Below are 22,878 nucleotides of genomic sequence, written 5' to 3'. Positions count from 1 at the left end.
ACAAAGGGGTGAGCCTTTGAGGCTCACCGCCAGGTGTCACAGCTCCTGCCTGGGGGAGGTGTTAGCATCTCCACCCAGTGCAGGCTTTGTTACTGGCCTCAGAGTGACAAAGGCACTCTCCCCATGGGGCCAGCAACATGTCTCTGGTGTGGCAGGCTGCTGGAACTAGTCAGCCTACACAGACAGTCGGTTAAGTTTCAGGGGGCACCTCTAAGGTGCCCTCTGTGGTGTATTTTACAATAAAATGTACACTGGCATCAGTGTGCATTTATTGTGCTGAGAAGTTTGATACCAAACTTCCCAGTTTTCAGTGTAGCCATCATGGTGCTGTGGAGTTCGTGTTTGACAGACTCCCAGACCATATACTCTTAGGGCTACCCTGCACTTACAATGTCTAAGGTTTTGTTTAGACACTGTAGGGGTACCATGCTCATGCACTGGTACCCTCACCTATGGTATAGTGCACCCTGCCTTAGGGCTGTAAGGCCTGCTAGAGGGGTGTCTTACCTATACTGCATAGGCAGTGAGAGGCTGGCATGGCACCCTGAGGGGAGTGCCATGTCGACTTACTCGTTTTGTCCTCACTAGCACACACAAGCTGGCAAGCAGAGTGTCTGTGCTGAGTGAGAGGTCTCCAGGGTGGCATAAGACATGCTGCAGCCCTTAGAGACCTTCCTTGGCATCAGGGCCCTTGGTACTAGAAGTACCAGTTACAAGGGACTTATCTGGATGCCAGGGTCTGCCAATTGTGGATACAAAAGTACAGGTTAGGGAAAGAACACTGGTGCTGGGGCCTGGTTAGCAGGCCTCAGCACACTTTCAATTGTAAACATAGCATCAGCAAAGGCAAAAAGTCAGGGGGCAACCATGCCAAGGAGGCATTTCCTTACAAACACCCTGTTGTATTGGCAATTTTCAACTCTTAAGAAATAGTAGAACATGTAGCGGAGTTCACTGGAAAACGTTTTGACTACATATGTCTAGTGAACAGTTTTCCTCAAGTGACCCATCATTAAGGGTAATTTGCGGAGTCATGCCCGCTCCATGAGGTTTGCTTGGATGATGTGGTAGAAGCTCTGAGTGGATTTATAGCACTTATCAACCAAATAAAGGGCTATACAGACACAGCACTATGTAAGGTAACATATCCACAACAGTAAAAGTTAAGTAAAAAAAGTTACATAGCGAACAAGGTAAGACCTACCTCCGGTCCTGAAACACCTTTTGGGCCAGGAGGACCACTTTTTCCATCTTCTCCAATGGAGCCAGAGAAGCCTCTTGGTCCTGGTAGACCAGGGACACCTATTCTGCCCTTAGGACCAGGTGGGCCAGGAACACCACGTGGTCCTTGCTGCAGGGTTGGAAAGATTGTGATATTAAACTGTAGAAGAGCCAATATCGAAACACACACTCGTCTTTGAATTGCGGGTCCACTAAAGTGGCTGAAGACACGGTCTTTGTAATCTGATAAATGATATGAGGCAGGAATGGACTGCTACCGAGAAGACTTTCCAGAGTAGGCTCGGGGAACCATCTTTAAATTTCCTTTTTGGTAATGCCCACAAATTGCCATGGTTGTTGCTATGCCATGAATTGTACCTCAAGTACGATAGTGGTTTGTAGTAGACACACACTATTAAGCGCATCTCTGTACGCAAAATACACCATCACAATAAGTGACTGACATTTTCCTTTTGCACAGATAGGATTGAGCGCCATTCAGTTTTCTTATTCATTTATCAATGTTTCCCGTGGTCCTTACTAGGAGAAGACCTACCTCCTATATTGCATATACTTTTATATAGAAAAAAGATTGCTTTGTCCTTACACAGTTCCCTTCACTTGTCTGAGCTGGCTATATTTTCACAGTGGTATATGTTTGACTCACTGCTTCCCAATGAATCAACTTAAGAACCCTAAACTTTTGGATGCCCTCCATTGGCAGTTTGAGTCAGGTACAGTAAATTTGATGTTCAGCCATGAACACTGCAATGTGGATGGTAGAGGTGAATCAAATGGTGTTCCTTACAGAGGACATGGGATTCTCACACATACACATTCCTCAGTTTCGGCACCATTCACCCATACAAAGACCACCAGGATAGCGGGTTTTATATAGTTCTGGGTTCACACAGGAATAACCAATCAATGTAATCATACTCTCTTTCACACTATTGGTGATGACTTGAAACAAAAAAATGTAAATATGGCATGCAATGAAGAAGACTCACAAATCCTTTGTCGCCTCTGTCCCCCAAATCACCCTGTTAGGGGAAAAAAGAGAACAGAAATTATATTTGCCGAGGATTAAGTCCCAGATCCTTTTTGCATTTAGACATATGTATAAACTCTCAACCAGGAGTTTATCACCTAGTTATACTTACCCATGAGTGTGCAAACTTGAAACAGTCCTTCACAATTTCGTATGTTTTTTTATACTACACAATTTGAATGACGGCCACGAACTTTGCAATTAAAACATGCTAGAGAGTGCCTTGAAGGTTTTTGGGGAAAAACCTAAAAAAAAAGCCTCTTTCGCATTATTTTGCAAAAACATTTTTGCTGGACACTTTTTCTGCAAGCAATGATAGGAAACTGCACAAACTATGCAAAGTCTGTCAGCTGAACTTTGAGGGCATAGTTTAATTCTTCACAAAACATTAACACAATATGACCTATTGATGAGTCATTTTACTACAATGTATGAACTACTATGTCCTTCAGATGTGTTAGTCACAAACTGCAAGGCCCCCCTTTCAACACGAAACGGTCCTCACATCCAAGAGAAGACAGAACACAGTGTGTAGAAGAAGGATGACATGAGGATTTCAAATGAGATTCCTTCTCTATTTTTATGTATTTATGTACATTTATAGAATTCTAGCACAATAGGTGTAAAATAAAACGGGATTTCACTGGATATACTGCCGGTTGTCGAATCGCCTCAAAGTGTCCCTGTATCTTCAGGGGACGCAGTTAACCCTTTAACTCCACCTTCTAAAGTTACAGATACAGGATATGTAAAGTAATTCGAGTGGGTGAAGCTTTAGGGAATTTGTGAGTGGAAATTTTATGAAGGATCAGTTCTTTGCATGTGTTTTTGATCAGAAAATGCCCGGCGCACGAACGTTTTGTCTCCCCTATAACACAGATGTCTAAATTTTCCCACCACAGAGCGGGTCTTCCTCGGATGAGGAATAATTTTGGACCGTCTTGGGTTTGGTCTCATCACTGTAGTAGGAATAGCTCATGGGGTTCAACAGAGGTCTCAGTCTCTACATCAACCATTTACACAAAATGTTGAGACAGGAAATTTTGAACAGTTGCCCACAGAGGACTTTTGACACACAATTATGAATCCGGGGTTCCTTAGTTAAGCTCAGGTATGACTAAACCATTTGCAAAGACACCAAGACTTATAGTTCCAAAGAGCTGGAGGAGAAACCCATGGCAAGCGAATATGAAAACTAGATGTTGCTGTTTGTTGGCCACTGAAGTGCTTGTTAATGTTAGAAGATGCCTAAGAGAAGATGAGAGGAAGAGCATTGGGTTGCATACCTTCTCAAGTGACTTCTAGCAAGTGACTATTGGGCTGTTCATGTTCATGACATGCCATGATGTGATGTCTATTTCTTGCCCTCTTTGGGGTTACAGTGATCCAATAAAATACAAGCAATTTCCAGGAACTGTAGTTTTGGGGTACTTGAGAAAGCCTTCGCTGCCCTCTTTCAAGTGGAAAACATCAAACACCTGCACTACTGTGTTCATTAATGGCAGATACGTGGCTTCTACTAGAAGCGTGAGTCGGGTCCAACTCTCGGCAAACTGCGGTGACAATGATCCCGACTTAAGAAAAAGATGCTCATAGACACTAGGTTGTTGACTTCACATAAGGGCTACTGTTATATCTAGTTTTGCTTATTACTATTCTCCTGTAGCCTCATAAGTTCTATGCACTTTCCAGTACGCGTGGTTTACATTACTAGTTACTGGGCATCTCAATCTTCATATATCAAATAGGAACAAGTTTAAGTCCTTTTATGTCTAAGTATAACGGATAGGTTACTTCTCAAACGGCCACCATATAATTCAGAGATTTTCTCTAAATATATGTTTTCCTACCTTATGCTGAATATGTAAATAATAAATAATTTATTCCAGCTGCCTACCTCAGATCCAGTTTTTCCTGCCGGTCCTCTCTTTCCCTGGTCCCCCTGGGGAAAAATATTTTGTTAGTTTCGAAACGAATTCAGAAATCTGTTCCTGTTCAGATCAAGGAGTAAAGCGAAAATATGAGCCTAATATGTAAATGCACATCATGCGGTGTAACCGTTCCCATTCGTTAGTAACAAGCTATGTCATTCTTATTTCAAAGGGTGCTCTTATACAGGTTAAAACACAAATACATAATGATGCACTAAAGAAAAATTTGTATATTGTGACTGAATTAATTTACTTTGAAATGGAGTACATTTACTACTGTTTTAGTTTTCTATGGCTGTAGAACTGGAGAAGTACAGTTTGTGAAGAGGAATGGGCTTACTTTTTTGTTGTGGGTGGATGTCCCTCCCTAAACCTCTCTGTAGTCCTACCCCGCCTTACTTCTTTTTAAAAACCTATTTTACAGCAAGTATTTCCTATTCCCTAGCAACTTTGACTTGTCACCTCCACATTTACTACTAAACCATAGGTGCACCTATAAGCAGTGCTTTAAATGGGCCGGTACTCTCCGGTACTGAGTACCGGCACTTTTTTATTTTGAGAGGGAGAGTACCGGCATATCTCAAGAAAAACGTAATACTTTTAATTGGAGAGTACCGGCACTTCTCAGAAACAAGCAGGTACTCTGATAGAGAGTACCTGCACTTCTATTTTCCCATTTAAAGCACTGCCTATAAGGCCATCTCTACACAGAAAATATAGAAACAGCAGGGATGTAGACCTCCGTACATAGATTTGTGAATGGCATTTTGTAGTATATGAGTAGTGTGATTGTGGTACAACTAAAAATACTACAAAACGCAGTTTGGTAATAGGCTCCGGGGAGTATGTGTTTGTTTGCGTGTGTGTCTGTGCAAGGGTTGAGAAGTGTTGTGCTGACAATTACTGTGTTTATACTATAGACATAACAGGCGGAGCAGGTATGCTGTCATCTTTGGAGCAGGCTCTGTTCCCGCATGTTCCATTCACACATATAAAAGTATGATTAGAAATAACGTGACATTTTAAAACATGCAAACACTTTTTTTTGGTTGTATTTTTTTTTTTTTTGACGAAGTGTAACAGAATACAGATGCAGTGAGCATTATGTCATAATACTGCATGAAAAGGACAATTTGAAGTTTGTCTGCTGAGACGAAGGTAGGGGTAATGGGTGGGGTAATATTGACACAAGGAGGAGAGGAGGCGCCTCGGCACCTAAGAAAGATAGATAGACATGCGATAAAGTGAGCCATGAACTGTGTCGAAATGATATCAATAATAATAGTAACAACAACGATACTCTAGTCTGAAACGTGTCAAAGTTCCAGAAAGCACCCCCGCTTCTTGACAGTCGTTAAACAGGTCCAGGATCAGGTAATACGAGGGCCCTCTGAGCAGGTCATATGTCTTACCGTATCATAGGGCCACGGAGGGAGGGGCAGTGAAAGGTCTCGTGATATCTGAGCTGTGACTGGGAGGCGGGAGGTCATGTTAGGGGGAAACTAGCAGTGTACTTGAGTTGCCGGTCCCTATGCAGACATGCCACTCGCAGGTCGAGAAGAAGGGGGATAAGGGCGGGGCAACACTGGGGATGGGGACATGCATAGGGTATCAACTGGACTAGCAGAGAGTATAGTGGCACAGAAGCGTTCTTAACAGCAGACGGCGGAGTATTTGGGTGCAGTATATAGTAGATCCAAGGAGTACTGAGAAGGGTATAGCATAGGAGAGTACAGCTTTTAGAGGTCGAGAAGAGAAAGGTATAGTATAACAGCATATTACTGATTGAGATAGCCTATAATGATAGAGAAGGAGGGGTGACAGGCCATAAGAAGGGAATCGTTGAGGCAGATAGGGAGGGTCAAGAGAGAGAGGGAGGGGAGCTGAGAACCGAGGAGAGCTGAATTGAATTGAGGGCACCCAACGCCCCTCATGCAGCACAGTCTAGGAAAATAGATGGATGTGGTGGGAGGGATATGGGTAGAGGCAAGGGGGAGGGGTTATTGGAGGGTAGGGTTGGAGGGAGTGCTGGACCAGGGGAGGGAGAAAGAAGGGGGAGGAGGAAAGGAGGGGAGGGGAACTTGGGCATTTTGTTTTAGTGATAGCGATGGCCGTGGAGGCAAACTGATAGTGAACTCTGTATTGGGCATCCAGGAGAAAGGGTGCCCACGTTTGTTTAAACAGGGCAACTTGATCTTTCATATTATATATGGTATGTTCAAAGGCTACAATCCGGGCCATTGCCACCATCCATTCTTCCGGGGTGGGGGAGGCAGGGGATCTCAAGTGGCGGAGAACGCATATCTTGGCCATCGCCAGGGCAGTGTGTAGTAGTAGTGGGAGGTTCTCCATATCGTGAAGAAGTAGGAGAGGAAAGGAGAGCGGGGTCCGCAGTGTCAGAGAGGTTTTGAGAGTATTGCCCACCACTTCCCAGAGGGGTCGGACCAATGGACAGTTACAGAGGATACGAGTCAGATCGCACCGAGTCTCCGGGCATCTCCAACGCTCTGCATGTAGGAGAAGACCCACCCTTTGCAGTTTGTAGTTTATAGATTATTTTAAAAAGGTAGAACTTCAGTCGGGCTTCCCGGTTGCCCCTTTCTAGGGCCTTCATTATCTCTGTCCAGTTCTCTGCTTTGAATTCAGTTTGGAGGAGTGTCTGACATTTTAGGCGTAGTGCTTCAAGGAGGAGCTGTGAATAAAGATGTGTGTAATAACATCGTAAATGCCATCATGCCTTTGGAGTGTCCGCAAGATTTAGGATAGGATACAATAGGGGAATTCTAGAGGGTCCATGGAGAGGTCCCCATACTACATTGCGGGCAGTGTTTAAGTTGTATATACTGCCACGTTTGGTTGGGATGTAGGCTATAGTCCTCTTGTAGATGCTCAAACGGTTTTAGTGTATCATTTTCAATGATCTGGTCCAATGTTTCAATGCCGGCTGTGCTCCACTGCGTCCAATGGAGGGTATGTCCTTCAATCCGTAGGCCTTCATTTCTCCAAAGGGGAGCCTGAGAATGGGAAAGAGGGTCGATGCCCAAAAGGCGATGTGCTTTGCCCCAGGCTGTGTGCATTGTTTCCGTTGATAGGGCATGGGTGGGATTGTGAGGTACAGGTTTTATACAGACCGCAAAGTGCACCCCTATAAGAGAGTAGCAATCATTCCGTTATGACCCATTGCCGTGGGTCATGTGTCTCGGGAAGCACAGAGGCTAGCTGGGATAGGTGGAGAGAAAAGGCATAGGGGGTCATTCTGACCCTGGCGGTAAAATCCGCCAGGGCCAACGACCGCGGGAGCACCTCCAACAGGGTGGCGGTGCTCCCATGGGCATTCTGACCACGGCGGTACAGCCGCGGTCAGAAACGGAAAACCGGCGGTGTACCGCCGGTTTCCCGCTGCCCTGGGGAATCCTCCATGGCGGCGCAGCTTGCTGCGCCGCCATGGGGATTCCGACCCCCATACCGCCATCCTGTTCCTGGCGGTTTTGGCCGCCGGGAACAGAATGGCGGTATGGGGTGTCATGGGGCCCCTGGGGGTCCCTGCAGTGCCCATGCCAATGGCATGGGCACTGCAGGGGCCCCCGTAATAGGGCCCCACAAAGATTTTCAGTGTCTGCCATGCAGACACTGAAAATCGCGACGGGTGCAACTGCACCCGTCACACCCCTTCCACTCCGCCGGCTTCATTCGGAGCCGGCATCCTCATGGAAGGGTGTTTCCCGCTGGGCTGGCGGGCGGCCTTCTGGCGGTCGCCCGCCAGCCCAGCGGGAAACCCAGAATACCCGCGGCGGTCATTTGATCGCGCAGCGGTATTCTGGCGGTCCCCGCCAGGCCGGCGGCTTCTGCCGCCGGCCGGGGTCAGAATGACCCCCATAGTGTTCTACCGATGGGAGCCCCATGCCACCGCAGGAGCGGCATGCCATGAGTTTCAACGATGATAAGGGGCGTCTATTGGTCTCAGAGTCGATAACGGCACATGAATGGAAAGCATGCCTAACATGTAAGTAAAGCGCAGTAATGTGACCATCCATACCGCCTGCACCCTACCCCACATGGAGAGTCCCAGATGGGACCATTTCTCAAAGTCCATCTTCATGCGGCCAATGAGCGGGTCTAGGTTATGAGCCACCATATTCTCCAATCCTCAGTTGACAAGGATCCCTAGGTAGTTAAGGCGGAACGGCGTCTAGCGGAATGGAAAGCCGTGTATCGCAGCCCTTGTGGTGATGAGAGAGAGGGATAGCGCTTCACATTTGTCCCAGTTCACCCGGTACCTGGATAGGGTTGCAAAGCCATCAATGATCTCCATTAAGGCAGGGAGGGAACGGTTCAAGTCTGTCAGGGTAAGTAGGATGTCATCTGCATATAGATAGAATTTGGAGATCCCTCCTGTTACAGGTGTTCTAGTGAGTACTGGGGATTGACAAATGGTGGCCGCTAGTGGTTCCATGGCCAGTAGGAATAGTAATGGCGAGAGAGGGCAGCCTTGTCTCGTCCCTCTGCATATGGGGAAAGGGTCTGACAGAAAGCCTCAAAAGTTGACCCATGCCGAGGGGCAATCATACAGTAGGCATACTTTAGCAATGAATTGGTCGCCCAGGAGAAATTTTCACAAAGTTGTGAACAAGTAGCCCCATTCAGTGCGGTCAAATGCTTTTTCAGCATCTAGGGACAAGACTAAGGCCTCTTCTGGCATGTTTTAGTGCATGGGAGAGAGTGCATAGGTGGTTTCAGGAGGTGCGTGCTGGGATAAACCCTACCTACGGGGAGATGAGTCATCCCCAAAAAGGCTTCCACCCTTGTAGTGTTAGCAACCTCTTGTGGGGTATATACAGGTTGATAAAAGTCTGCAAACTCATTGACAATGTCCTGTGGTCTGGTAAGGAGCTCCCCGGAGGAGGATGTAATGGTGGGGATGGCCTGGGCCTCTTCTCTCTGTCGGAGCTGAGCCGCTAGAAGCCAACCAGCTTTTTCCCCCGGTTCGTAGTGTCGGCCTTGCAGGCGCTGCAGGGAATATTCGGCCTGGGAGGTGTAGAGTTCATTGAGGGCCATATGGGCCTGTTCTAAATGCAGATGGGCTGGCACAGAGGGATGTGCTGTGTACTGTTGTGTGACGATTGTGATACTGTGCTCTAATTCTGTCTGGCGCACTAACCGTTGTTTGTTTACCTTGGCGGCATCACGCATCATTTGCCTGTGAAGGGTCACCTTTGCCGTTGCCCACAGGACCCTCTGGGAGGGGATTGTACCTTTATTGTCCTGCATGTAGGTGGAGACATTGGTTCTCAGTTGTGTTTTGTCCTGGGAAGTACAGTATCAATGCACAGGCGGGTTTGTGGCCCGGGGACACAAGACCTGTAATTTCTGATAACAGTATCGGGGAATTATCCAATAGACCACATTCTAATATACAGGAGTCTTGGATCTGAGCAACTGTGTTATGTATCACAAAGAAGTAGTTCAAGCAGAACTGAGTTCCATGTGCTGGTGACAAGAATGTGTATTCCCCATTGGACGGATGCATTAGCCTCCAGTGGTCCATTAGTCCAAGATCTGAGGACACGACCATGAGAATGGCTCTGTCCTGGTTGTTGCACGTCTGTGGGTCCGGTCCTGTCTTACACTGCATCACAGGCTAAGTTCCAGTCACCTCCTATAATGTAGCGTGTGGCCTCAATCTCCGTTAGGAGTCAATTGATGTGGAAAAAGAACAAGCGCTTGGGGCCTGTGGGTGCATATATAGAGCCAACGCATATGGAGAAGTCCCCTATTTTTAGTTTTGCAAATACATATCCTCACTGTGTCCGACCACGTTTTGATAAGTGTAACAGGTAGTGTCTTATGAATCAGAATCGCCACTCAACATTTCCTTGGTGTTTCACTTCCCTGCGGCCTTGGTGTAGTACAGTAGCTGAATATCGCCTTCCCCACCCAGTCCCGACGCGACTTACTGGATTCGATCACATCAAGATGTGTCTCCTGAAGAAGGGCCATGTCGGCTTTTTTTGACTGTAGAAAAGGTAGTAGCTTTTTCGTTTCACATAATGGGTTAAGCCATTAACATTCCAGGATAGGATTGGAGTGGTCGGGCACAGGATGGGGCCCGCTACTCATGATCACAACGGATGTGTGTGATAGACTGGAGAGAAGGGTGGGTTGTCGGGGGAGAGCGGTGGTGTTAGGAGTGTCAGGTTAGGTGGAGGGGGTGAAGTGCGTGTAGCTGTGAGGGAGGGAATATAGGGGGCAGTATGTCTAGTGTCCAGTGTATGGGTTTAGATGGTGATATCAGATCCGGGTCTCAGGCAGTTGGGGGGGGGGAGTCAGGTGCCTTCCTAGGGTGGTGAAAGTGAAGTAAGGCGAAGTACGTTAGAGAGAATGAAAAGTAAGAGGGAATAGGGATGGAGGTGAGAAATAAAAAGACAGAGAAGACTGGATAGGGAATACGAATAGAAGGAGAAGGAGGGGGATGAAAAAAGTGGAAAAAATAAAGGGTTGGGGGGATATTGTAGGCTACCAGGGAGATAAAGACACAAGGCTACCTAGTTTGGGCAGGATCAATGTCCTGAGGGTTTGGGTCTGTGGACTGTGGGATTGACACACTCGGAGGGGTCCTAGTCAGGGCACTCACGGTGAGCCGCTAACAGAAGAGAGATGGCGGTAAACGCCAAGTGGGACCAGCAAAGGAGGGGGGGAGGGTCAAAGCGTGTATGTCTTCGACTACTACTACTATTCCCACTATTCCCCCTCTTCCTCCTCCCCACCCCCTGGGGTGTGGGGGGGAGGGGTCATGTTGACATCAAGACAGATAAGAGCATCAATGAGTGACTAGCACATGAGGGATGGGAAATTATATTGCATGTATAGCCACGGTGGGCCATACTGGTGAGGTTGAGCAGCTATGGGTACAGTAACACTGGTCCTCCAACTCTAGGAACCATTAAAACATTATAACAGCTTTAAACACATTTAACACTAACCACAGGTGATAGGGCATAGGAGATACAAGTCCAACTTTTGCCCGTAGTGGAGCATCTTATCCAGTAACTATGCAATGCCCTGTATATTTACATCCCCATTGTCACATTTGACATACTACAGATTACAGTATCCCGTCATAGTTGGAACATAGAGCTGGTGTGCCAACCAGGCGGTAGGTAAGAAAGGAGGAGAGAGAGCTAGAAAAAGATAAAGAACAAAGAGGCTGCCGCCGTAGGAGAAAGAAGGTGTACAATGGCTATCAAGGTGCAAGTCAAAGCAATACATTGCAGTGCTACTCAGTACAGCCCTCTATTGTGGCACATCCATAATCTGAGTATATCATTACTCATCCACATCAAGCAATAGCATGCTGTAGGGTACTAATCTGTCCATCATCGTCGGGACGCTGTGTCCACGGATCTTTCTCGCCTCCTTGTTCATTGATGTCCCACTTGGCTGCTGTGGTCTCAGGTGATGGCATTTAGACATGTTAAAGGGGATCGTGACTTGTCTCTTTCTGATGTTTGGGTATGGTGCTCCACTTCCTGCAAAGCATGATCTGTATCACTGTGGGTTCTCGCTAATCTCTCTGTGTCCCTGTCCCTCGGGTGAGGGTCATTGTCATTGCGGTGTTGTGCTTCCGATGTAGTGAATGAGGGTGATCTACCCTGTCAGTCAGCGGTCTGCTGATAGGGCTCGTGGGTTTGTGTCTGTTGCTTGGACCGATAGTTCTTCCAGGTAAAGACATAGGGGGTTATTCTAACTTTGGAGGAGGTGTTAATCCGTCCCAAAAGTGACGGAAAAGTGACGGATTTACCACCAGCCGTATTACGAGTCCATTATATCCTATGGAACTCGTAATACGGCTGGTGGTATATCCGTCACTTTACCGTCACTTTTGGGACGGATTAACACTCCTCCAAAGTTAGAATAACCCCCATAGTTCCTCCGGTTCATAGACTTGTCATCTTTAGTGATCCACATCTGTGCTGGGTCGAACATGCCATATTTCATCTCTAGTTGGCGAAGTCGGGTTCCAAAGGAGAAGAATGCCTTGCGACGGTCGTTGGTCTCCTTTGAGAAGTCCACGGTGAGTCAGACCTAGTAGCCCTCGGCCTTCAGTCGGCATGGAAGCAGGCCTTTTGGAGGAGTTGACGGCCCTGTCCATGTCGTAGGAGACAGGCGATGATCGGACGGGGTCGGGATGCACCTTCTGTCCTCCTAGGACCTAGACTGTGTGCTCTCTGGAATTGAAGGGTATACCTAGTGTGGGAAGGGTGTTTCGCAAAAAGGTTTGAATGTCTGTCCCTTCTGCTGGTTCCAGGATCCCAAAAAAACCAAACACTGTCCCTGTGGCTTCTGTCCTCCAGGTCTATGAGCTTGCTACGTATGCATAGGATTTCCTGGTCTCGATCCGGCGTAGTGTTTATATGGTCCTCTATTGTCGTGACGTGCTGTTTGAGCCCCAAAACTCTGGTTTAAAAACCCGCTATGTCCTTTCATATGGATTTAGTCTCCACCGCTAATGAAGATGTAGAGGAGTCCATCCCTTCTAGTCTGTGACCTACAGCCAATAACTCTTGGAGTATGCAGTCGACAGTGGCATCCTGCTTCGGACCATCAGAGGTGCTGGGCAAGTCTGCTGGCTGTGTTCCCTTGGTAGTGGTCATTGAGCACAATTGCTGTAGGGCTTCAGAGAAGAGAAGTTGTCTCACTGGTTTACTTGTAGTTTTACCAGCAATTTTGCCGTTGGGCCTCTCTAGGATGGATTCCCGGAGTGGAGGCCGCGTATCTATCACCCGGGGGGCAGTGCTCCTGGACTAATTTCATTTCGGCAGCAGGGGGAAGGAAGGGAGGAGAGGTATGCTCCCCTAGCCTCCATGGTAGTAGGGTCCTTCCCAGGGTGTAGACGGACAGAGTTTGCAATCTGGTCCAGTGCTAAGCAGTGCTTCCACCCCGAAGGAGACCATGATGTGCAATGTTGTTGGAGGGAGGTAGTGGCTTAAGAGCTACTCTATGCCCTGGGGCCTCTCCGGTCACCTCCCTCGTGGCTTTGAGTTGTCAGAATTACTGGAAGGGGAGGTTATTGCTACTAGCCTCAGGTCTCCAGGTCCAGTAGAGACCTCTCCCATGTACTCTGTCGCTTGTGGCACCACTTCTATTCCACCGGGAGGTTCCTTTGCCCATGTTGAAAGCTGCCTAGGTTATTAGATGTGAAAGCAGGGGAAGGTAAAGGGGGATGTTCATTCCCCAGGACCCTCCCTTTCATGTCCCGCACCACCCTTTCAGTGTCCCGCGCTTGGTCCCTTCTGTTGAAGGCAATGATTGGGGTGGATAATAGTGTCTACGCAGGTCAGCCGGCTGGTACTGCTCCGCTTCGGGATATTGGGTAGCTTTGGGCTCTTGGAGGGGCTGGCAGTAGAAGAGGGCGATGGGGTGCGTACTTGATGGCCAAGTGTGGGAGCACTCTACACCCTGTCGGCTTGTTGGGTTACTATTGCAGTCTGTAGCTCCTCCCAGGGATTAGGATCCATGTCCGTTGTGCTCTTCAGTGCTGTGCCGTAGAAGGGGGGCAAGCAAGTGAGGGCCCCCCACTGCGCTGGATGTGGTGATGCTGTTGGGGAGGGAGAGGAGGAAGACACTGGTCCCTCAGCATGCTTTTCTCTCACCGCCAGACAAGGGTGCGCTATAGTGTCCTGGAGGTGGCATGTTTGAGGCCCATCCCGTCCTGCTGGTCTCCTTGGTAGAGGTGGAGAGGGGGGGTTCCCCTGTGGTGCTTGTCGGGAATGTGGTTGATCATTGTGGGCAAGGGAGCAGCAGTGGATAGGCCCCTGTGGTGTCCACCCTTGCAGTGCTAGCAAAAGAGGGGCGAGGGAGAGCACCGTCTCCGCGCTGTGTCCCCTGCCCACCCCACCACATGGATGGCACTGTGCTCAGTCAGCCAGGTGGGCCCTGCTACGTCATGGGTGAAAACGAGCCTCCTGGCAGGGGCGCTTGTAGGGTCTTGGCAACTGTAAGGCAGTTTTCAGGGCAGTCGGAGCCCCCTTCAGGACTTCTGAGTGTGCTGTTGCTGAGCTTATCAGAGCCGCCAGAGGTGGTAGGGGAGGCACTGACTCTCCAGCACGCTCACCTTTGATTTCCGCCACTTTAGGTTGCTGCTGTTTCCCGCTGCCTAGGCCTCTTCCGCACTGCCACGGTTTTCGGAAGGCGGGTGTGACGGTGGTGATCCTCCTCTCAGGGCCCCCTAGCCGGGACACATCGTTTGTGAGGCTACCCGTGCTCTATTCAGGGTCGTGCGTGGCCCCCCTGCCGCCACCACCTCCATACAGGGCCCGTCCTCATGCAGAGCTCTGAAGTCAGGTGGCCATCCTCATTCGTGGCCAGACCACACCCCCTGCAAACACTGTTCTTAATGCAATACATCAGAGATGTATGAGTAAAGAAGAGACTCATTTTTGGAAAAAAGAAAGCGCCTCGCTCTGATAACTTATGCCAGGGGAACCTCTCAAAGACCCTACCCGTTCCTGCAAGGGCAGTTGGCGACTTGGTGGATAGAACCCATGTGTTGGAAATGCCCATCTTTTGTTTGGTGTACCCCTTTGACTGTTTTTGCTGGCTGTGGAGCTCTGAGCATTTTATCCCTGCTAACCAGTGGTAAAGTGCCTGTGCTCTCCCTTTCAACATGATGAAATTGACAAAGCCCATATTAGCATATTTAACTTACCTATAAGTCCCAAGTATATGGCACACCGTGCAGCAAGGGCCTGTAAATTAAATATCACCAGTGACCTGTACCACCCACTGTGCCACCCACTGCAATGACAGTGCAAACATGAATGAAGGCCTACCACCTGTAGCCTGGCTATGCAGTTTTAAATAAGCAAATTCAACCTAGCAAAATAACCTCTTTAGACAGGCCAAACCTTCTGTCTAAATATTAATAGGTCACCCCAAAGTAGGCCCTACTTCTCATAAGGCAAAGTGCATGGTATTTAGTGAAGTAGGATATGTAAAAGCTTTATATAAAGCATGTTGTAGAGTGAAAAGGCCCCCAAAACTATTTTTACTGTAGCAGGGATGACTGTTCCATAGGAAAGCATTGGGAATATTATATTTAATAGTGTTATTTCTGGCTAGGAAACATCTAAACATTTAATTCTTGGAATTTGTAAAATAGTATAGCCCAATTCGCTGGTGAAGTCAATTTGTAATAAATATTTAGGAAAAGATGTTTTTAGAAAGTTACCTTTGCCCTACCTAGAGCCGCTGGAGGCTTATTTGCATGAGCTTCAACTGTCACCTGACAGCTGAATAGCACCCTTGATGAGGTGTGAAAACAGCTCCCAGAGCAGGACAAGTTCCATGGATGTGGGGAGATGTGTCTGTTCCTTTAGCAGGATTACCATCTGGAATGTGCCCATAGGTACTTGATTAGCTTCAACGATGCCTACCCCATCACAGGTAAATGATACCTGCCATCTGAGTAGGGATCTCCTTTTTTCTCCCAGTCAGGCAGGCACCAATTCCAGTGGAAGAGAATCTGAGAAGCTATCTTCAGAACTGGTGTAAAGTGACCACAAAGGAGGGGCTGCTCATTTCCAAGATCAAAACTGGGGTGGGAACACAGGCTTGGCACAAGGGAAGATGGATTTTACCATCTTGGATTTAGGCAGAGAGGGGCACTGTGGGACTGTCTGCAACAGGGCACAAATGAAGTGTGACACAAGTTGGTAGGGTTGTTGATAGGATCTTTTACCCTATTGGTTAGGGAGGAGCCAGGAGACTCCCACATCTGCAGGCTCACGGCAGGTATAAATATGGCACCCACAATACCCTCCTCAGAACACTTTCTGGACCTGTGGCAGAACATGTGAGGACTGAGCCTCTTGTCTGTGACCTGTGAAGAGCCTAGATGTCTGGGCCTGCTCTCCTTCTTGCACCCAGCAAAAAGGTCTGGAAGACTAGAACCATAAGGCGGGCCCTCCTGTTTAACCTACAGGGACCCAACAAATTACAAGAGGTAATTTTATGCAGCTGGCCAGATGTTCAGTTCTGTGCATTTGTAAAGTGCACTAGCACATGCAAGGGTATCCTGCTACAGAGGAAGTGTCTTAATTAAAAAGCCAGGTCTTCAAGCTTCTCGTGGAGTTCAAGAAGGGGGAGGAGGACACTCTGATGTGGAGTTGGAGACCGTTTCATGCTTTAGGAGTGATGCAAGAGAATGCCATCCTCATGATCTGGTTCTTTGTATGCAGGGGATGGGTTTGAGTAGGAATCCTTCAGAGCTGGGGTGTCAGGGTGGTTGGTGGAAGGAGATGTGTCTGTTCAGGTAGGTGGGGCCTATATTGTGTAGTGCTTTAAATGTGTGTGTGTGAGGAGTTTGAAATGATTGCATTAGTGTATCAGGAGCCATTGGAGCTTTGTGAAGTGTGGTGTGATCTGAGTTCTGTGTGGAAGATTGAAAGTGAGTCTAACTGACAAGTTCTGAATGGTTTGTAGTCTTCTAGTGAGTTGCTTAGTAATGCCGTCATAGAGGGTGCTCCTGTAGTCCAACTTGCCGGTGACTAGGGAATGAGTGACCATTTTTCCAGTGTTGCCTATGAGTCATCTGAAGTTCTTATTCACCATTTTCAGGGTGTCAAAACAGGATGCAGTGACAGGGTTAACTTGTGCTGTCATGTCCAGTTTGCTGCTGATTATTATTCTGAGGTTTCTGGTGTGGGTCCTGGGGTAGATGTAGGTCTGAGCTCACCCAGCCATCAGTTGAAGTCACATGGGGTCAGATGTAGCAAAGGGTTTTACCCATTCTGTGTCTATGGGAAAATGTGTTCGTACATATGGCCCATGGTGAGGTGTTCTTGCCGAAGATCACTACTTCTGTTTTGTCGGTGATGAGCTTGAGACAGTTTCTTTTTCATCCAGTTAGGGACTTTGGTCATGCAGGAAGAGAACCTGTTTCTTGTTTTAGGGGTCTTAGCTGAGAGGGAGAGTATGAGTTGCATGTCGTCGGAAAGGATATTACTGCATGCGCAAATGACATTGGCCAGAGGGATCATATATGTGTTGAAGAGGGTGGGGCTAAGTGATGAACGTTAAGGCCCTCCACAGATGAGATTACGGGCTTCCAAAGAGTAAGATGCCAGGCTGACAGCTTGTGTTCTATCTGTTAAGAAGGTGCAGATCCACAGGAGAATATGTCCTTGGATGCCAATCTTGTAGAGGTGCCGATAAGGACAGGGTGTGAGAAAGTATTAAATGCTGCAGAAAGGTCCAGGAGAATGAGGGCTGCCGTGTCTCCTCTGTCACATTTCAACTTAATACTCCCTGTATCTTGCTGCTAGGCTCTGCTGGAATGAGGCTTGACCCCCTAAGTGCAATCCCCAAGATCCTGGAACCTTGGCTTGGTGTACTCCTCCCATCATCTTCAGAACCCTAGAACATTTGGATTCAAGAACTTCCAGAGGACCAGGGCCAAACTGCCAAGTTAATCAGACAAAGGTGTATTGCCGCTGGGCCAGATATTCAGATTGCTGCCACTCGGCCTTTTCCTCAGCAGCAAATCAGATTCAGCAGGACCTCACAGTGAAGGTACCCGGCTTAGGCATGAAATTCAAATTCTTGCTGCTTAGAGCTTTTCCTCTAAATGTCAACAGCTCCACCAGGACCATGTCCAGCAGCTATCTGATGTCACGGAGCTCTCTTTAGCTACAGCCTACTGCCTTGCCTTTTTGAGGGTATTTTGACTTCCATCTCAGAGACTAAGTCCAAAGGTAAAACAACTGACTGGCTTGAATCTGGTTTCTTTATCCAACCCAAACTCCATTGTGGTCGATGTTAACTTATGCCTAGGCACAGGTCTAGCAAAACCGGATGACCATGGCTTGTGCTCAATGGTTTTTTGCACTATTTCCACATATACATTTCTTAAATGTATAACTCTGGTTTCCCTTATTGGAGTTTTGTAATTTGGATGTAATTTTATCTATTGAAATGTATTCTTTTTTTTAAATTGCTTTGGGGTGTTTTTTTGTATTGCATTTTGACTTTATTAGTCTTTTGGTACTGCACAAATACTTCACACATTGGTGTTACACTAAGACTGTCTGCTTTGTGCCATACCTAATTGGCGGCTGAGCTCAGGTTTATTCACTGACTTTAGTGGTTCACGATGACAAGGGTATTACTTGAGGTGTGTGGGAAATTAGGTAATTAGTTGGGAGGGCTGGAAGCCTCACCTAAATAAGAAACACAATCTTTGTCAGGTGAACCACATAAATCACTAAATGATCCTGTGTTTAAGCCTCTGGTAGCTTGGCACAGAAGCAGTCAGGCGTAACTTAGATGCAACGAGTAACATGTTTATGCAGCACTCAAATAGTAATAAAGTGAAAACACAACACAGGAAAAATCCAACACCAATTTAGAAAAAAAGAGTAACATTTAATAAATTATTTGACATCAAAAGAACAAGAATCTAATCAGTAGAACTAGAGAAATGAGCTGAAAATAGCTTCAAAAAGCACAAAGGGCCACTTTTTATCTGATCATGCTGAAACAGGGTAAAGTCACAAGCACAGGCAAACCGCAATTGAGAGCACGTCAAATACAGGGACCAGGTTCGTCCCACTGAAGATTGTTACCTTCTCAAGTTCAAATCAGCTTGAGGGGCTATAGTGGGTGGTTCCCATTGGCAGGGGCTGTGAGGAGTCTGTTGCCTGCATGAGGAGAAGGTCAGGCACCACATTCGGTCACCGCTTGGAGTGAAGCGTCATCATCACTGGAGCTTCACATTGGTGATCAAAGAAGACCATCGCCGTTGGTGCTGGATTTCAGAGCGGATGCAAAGAGCAGACCATGGCTGGAATTTCTCATTGGCGGACGTGGCAGATGATCATCGTTTGGCGCAAAGAGTCCAGTTCGTAGTCACAAGGAGTGCACTCTGATCCCATCCAAGGGTTTAGGACCTGAGGGAAACCTTCTGGGGATCAGGGTTCATTCCAGCAAGGGCTTGCAGCAGGGCCAGAAGCCAGCCTCAGGCAGGTCAGTTGCAGGGAGGCCTCTGGAAGCCTGGTGTGTCCCTGTAATTTAAACTGGAGGTCAGCCTGCGTTCAATGAAAACAGCTCCAATCATCCTTCTTCAGATAGTAGGAATCTTCCCCATGTCCAGGAGTTTTCTGATGAGAGGTTCTGAAGGTGCCACTTTCATACCCGATGCCAGCATCTGTGTGGAGGAATTCCCTACCCCTAAGGCTCCTTCTTATGTTTTATAGATTTGTATAGTGCACCATTCACTCAAAGGCTTCTTGAAGTGCAAGCAGGGCAGGGTACAGCTCCTTCCCAAACAGCCCACTCCCCTCACACCTAGGTTTTGTTTCCCTATGTCTGGCAAGGATACACAACCCACAACTGAAGAGCCATTCACTGTCATGTGGCCCAGAACACTGGCAAAAAAGCACAGTTGGTTTAGGCATAAACATGCCAACATTCTAAAAGCTGCATTTTCAAAATAGTAACTTAAAATCTGACTTTACCGCAATTTCTTATGCCACGGGCACCATTAATAGACTGTAAGTGCCTAAGGTATGACTATGTGGCTGATGTCCAGATATGTTCACAGTTTTATGATCTATACCTCTTGTATCTTTGCCAGTGAATATGTCATGTCTATTTTGACATCTCCTTTGCCTGCCATGCCCAGATTTCACAAAGATTTGATCCCCATAAAGGTTTGTTTCTCCCAGTGAATCCACATATAGATAGAAATGAATACTATCTTGCTGGCCTGGACAGAGAGCAGAGTGATTTACCTTAGGACCATCATCTCCTGTGTCCCCTTGTGACCCCTGCACAAAAGAAATAAACAGAAGAAACGACTTAAAATGTGATACAAGTCAACGTAATCAGGGCCTAACAAAATATATAATAAAGGTTCTGTTCGTGGCAAACTAAAGAAATAATAAACATAAAAATATACAAAAACTGAATAGATTTTTATTGGCGTGCCCCTTTTGTTCATCTGCATGACCTCAGAATCCTGGGGCACAAAGGATGATGGGTTCAGTAAATCATATTCCAACACTGGAAGTTGGAGAGCTCCACTAAAGACAAGTATGGCTCATGGGAAGTAATAGTGTAGACATTTTGCTACAACATTCCAATGTTTGTCTTTCTGTGTCTCCCTTTTTAGTTTAGAACATCATACACTCTGTGGGTGAAATTATCTAATAGCTGTATAGCCTTTCTGCATTGTGATATACCAGTTGTTAAAGGACCACTCTCTTGTTATAGACTCTTACTTGCAGCTCGGGCTGTAACTCAGCTTCAGGGCCTTCAATAACTGGTATAGCCCTAGACAGGGGGATATAATTCTATAGTAAAATACAATGCAGAATAACCGTATTGGATTTGCTATTCATCTCTTGTCGCTGTTTACTTCAATTACAAAAGGACTGGACTGTACTCTAGTAACTGTGAAGATGATTAGGGTATACTTGAAAATGTACTTTCACACAGCTGCCTTGATGAACAGTGGAAGCTCACCTTGCATACCAAGCAGTGGCCAAAATATTCTTTCTAGTAGACAACGGTGGCCTTTAACTCCATGCTAGATACAGTGCGTCATGTTTGACGTAACTTACCGTTTAGATGGCTAGGGACACTTAAAAAGTCATACCATTGACAATATCCGTGCACTGACCACTGGCATCTTCCTGGCGCTGACCATCCTACTTTTTATGCGTGTTCCAATTGCTTTTCCTTGTTCCGACCACTTTTCAGTCCTCATTTTAAATTGTCCAAAAAGGCCTTAAAATGTGACATTAACCCAGGGTTGAATGTTTTTTAATTCTAGGTCCTCACTTGCTTGACTGGCGCTATAACCTGGATTACCTTTTTGTATATATTTCCATGACACTCAGATCCCACTTAAGGTAGAAAAGTCTGGCTGCAACAATTGTCAACTTTCAAATTTGGCTTCATAATTAGACTTAATGGAAAAAATTATAAAAAAGGTCCAAATCAAATTGAAAGAAAACTGATACTATAATGAAAACATTTCTTCAAATCAAGCCTTATACTACGATTTTGCTGTCTTTAGGCACTGTAAGTAAGAGATGTCACTATTTCCTGATTTATTGGTACTCCATTCACTACACCACATACAAAAGGATGGAAGGCTAAGTTGACTTTGTCAGGGGTCAGTTTTTGAACTCTAGCACAGCACATCAGCAGCAAGCATTTACATTCACCAAACTTTCATGCAGCTACTATTGTCTGTAATCCAAACACCTTTATGGTCCTTTCTCTTTCAGAGATGTGGTCAGGTGGATGAGTAAACACAATCTGTGAATGCCTCCAGGCAAATCACTGTTTCTTCCTGCCCCAGGAATTTCAAATTTGCATAGTAATGACAAATGCATTAAATTATTGAAGATAATCCAAAACATTTAAATGGATCTTGGTACAGGAATGTCTCCTACATGGTATACAAGTGTGTTCTCCTTCGCTGAGTGACTGACTGCATATGTATCTGGTATCATTACCTATTTTGCCTCTTGTGCTAAATTAGGCATAAGAGCAGAGGCCTAGGTCTATATCTGACTATGCAAGGTCCCGGACCTGTCCTGTGACGGATGGAGACGGAGGATGGAGACAGAGCTGACTACAAATTACATGAGAACTTTCATTAGCCAGAGGCCCCAGATTATTTTTTTCTGAGTGAGGCCATTTGGTTGATGATAGAGGTGAGGGGTGGGAATGAAGTTTTAGTTGTGGTAATTGAGTAAATTTCTAGGGCAGGTCTGCCATTTTGCCTACAGCTGATTACCATTTCAGAGAGGCTGAAGGTGCAGGTGCAAGGTGCAGAAACCTCACTCTTCATTGCGCCTGTGTTGTGGTTGCTCCTGATTGAAGACAGTCTGGTGCTACCCAGGGCCCCACACGGAAACCGAAAGCAGCACTCAAAACCAGACCTTCTTTCTCTGTCTCCTTATGCAATCTCTCTGCATCCACTCTCTCTCCTTCTCTCGTCTTTCTCTCTCTCTTCTCTCTACTCTTTGATTGCTTTCTCTTCACCTTCCTCCTCCCTAACTCCCTCTCTTTCTCTCTTGAAGCCTCCACATGCCTGCAACAAATACCTTAACGGAGGCTGGGAAAAGGACAAAGGCACCAGTGGTGGTCCTGAGCTTCAAACCTGGCCTCCAAGAGCTACAGCCCAATGGGGAAATGCCTGGTGGAATAAAAAGCCTGTCTGACCATGTGCTGCCTGCTGTGAGGAGCAAAGGCTGTGTCTGGAGAACAACCTGATGACAGCACCTAAAGGAGAATCACCTCAGACTACTTCCAAAGTTTGAGACAGTGGATCCACATCTCCTGTCTAAAAAATGTGAATGAAAGTGGGACCCAAATTACCCCACTTTGTTCTAGTTCTGAGTTCTTTGTGACAAAGGAAGCAAATGCTCTGCATAATGATTAAAGGACTGATGTATGACCAGGCTAGTGTCCGCCTGACAGTGTTTCGGAAGTGAGGGGGTATGACCTCAAATCTGCAGGGTCTATCTTTTGCCTCAAAGCCTATCTCCCTGCTTCAGGTTGAGAGAGGAAAGACGTCTGCCTGGTTCAGTATGAGTAGACACCCATTTTGACATCAGGAGTGATGGACACCCAGAGAATGAGGCTCCCTGGGAGCAAAGTCAG

General features: G+C 46.8%; 1 protein-coding gene across 1 annotated transcript in view; it reads right to left on the bottom strand.

The window, feature by feature from the left end:
* The window catches only part of LOC138267855 (collagen alpha-3(IX) chain-like), a 173,734-nt gene that overhangs the window by 22,037 nt on the left and 128,819 nt on the right, over positions 1 to 22,878 (bottom strand). The window contains exons 22-25 of the mRNA XM_069217080.1: positions 19,992 to 20,027; positions 4,170 to 4,214; positions 2,232 to 2,264; positions 1,205 to 1,351 (exon numbers count right to left, since the gene is read on the bottom strand). Of these exons, the coding sequence (XP_069073181.1) occupies positions 1,205 to 1,351; positions 2,232 to 2,264; positions 4,170 to 4,214; positions 19,992 to 20,027 (261 nt within the window). The remainder of the gene's footprint in view (positions 1 to 1,204; positions 1,352 to 2,231; positions 2,265 to 4,169; positions 4,215 to 19,991; positions 20,028 to 22,878) is intronic.

Source organism: Pleurodeles waltl, chromosome 2_1 (genome assembly GCF_031143425.1).
Source record: "Pleurodeles waltl isolate 20211129_DDA chromosome 2_1, aPleWal1.hap1.20221129, whole genome shotgun sequence".
In the NCBI taxonomy this organism is placed as follows: Eukaryota; Metazoa; Chordata; class Amphibia; order Caudata; family Salamandridae; genus Pleurodeles; species Pleurodeles waltl.
This window is presented reverse-complemented; position numbering and strand designations above follow the sequence as displayed.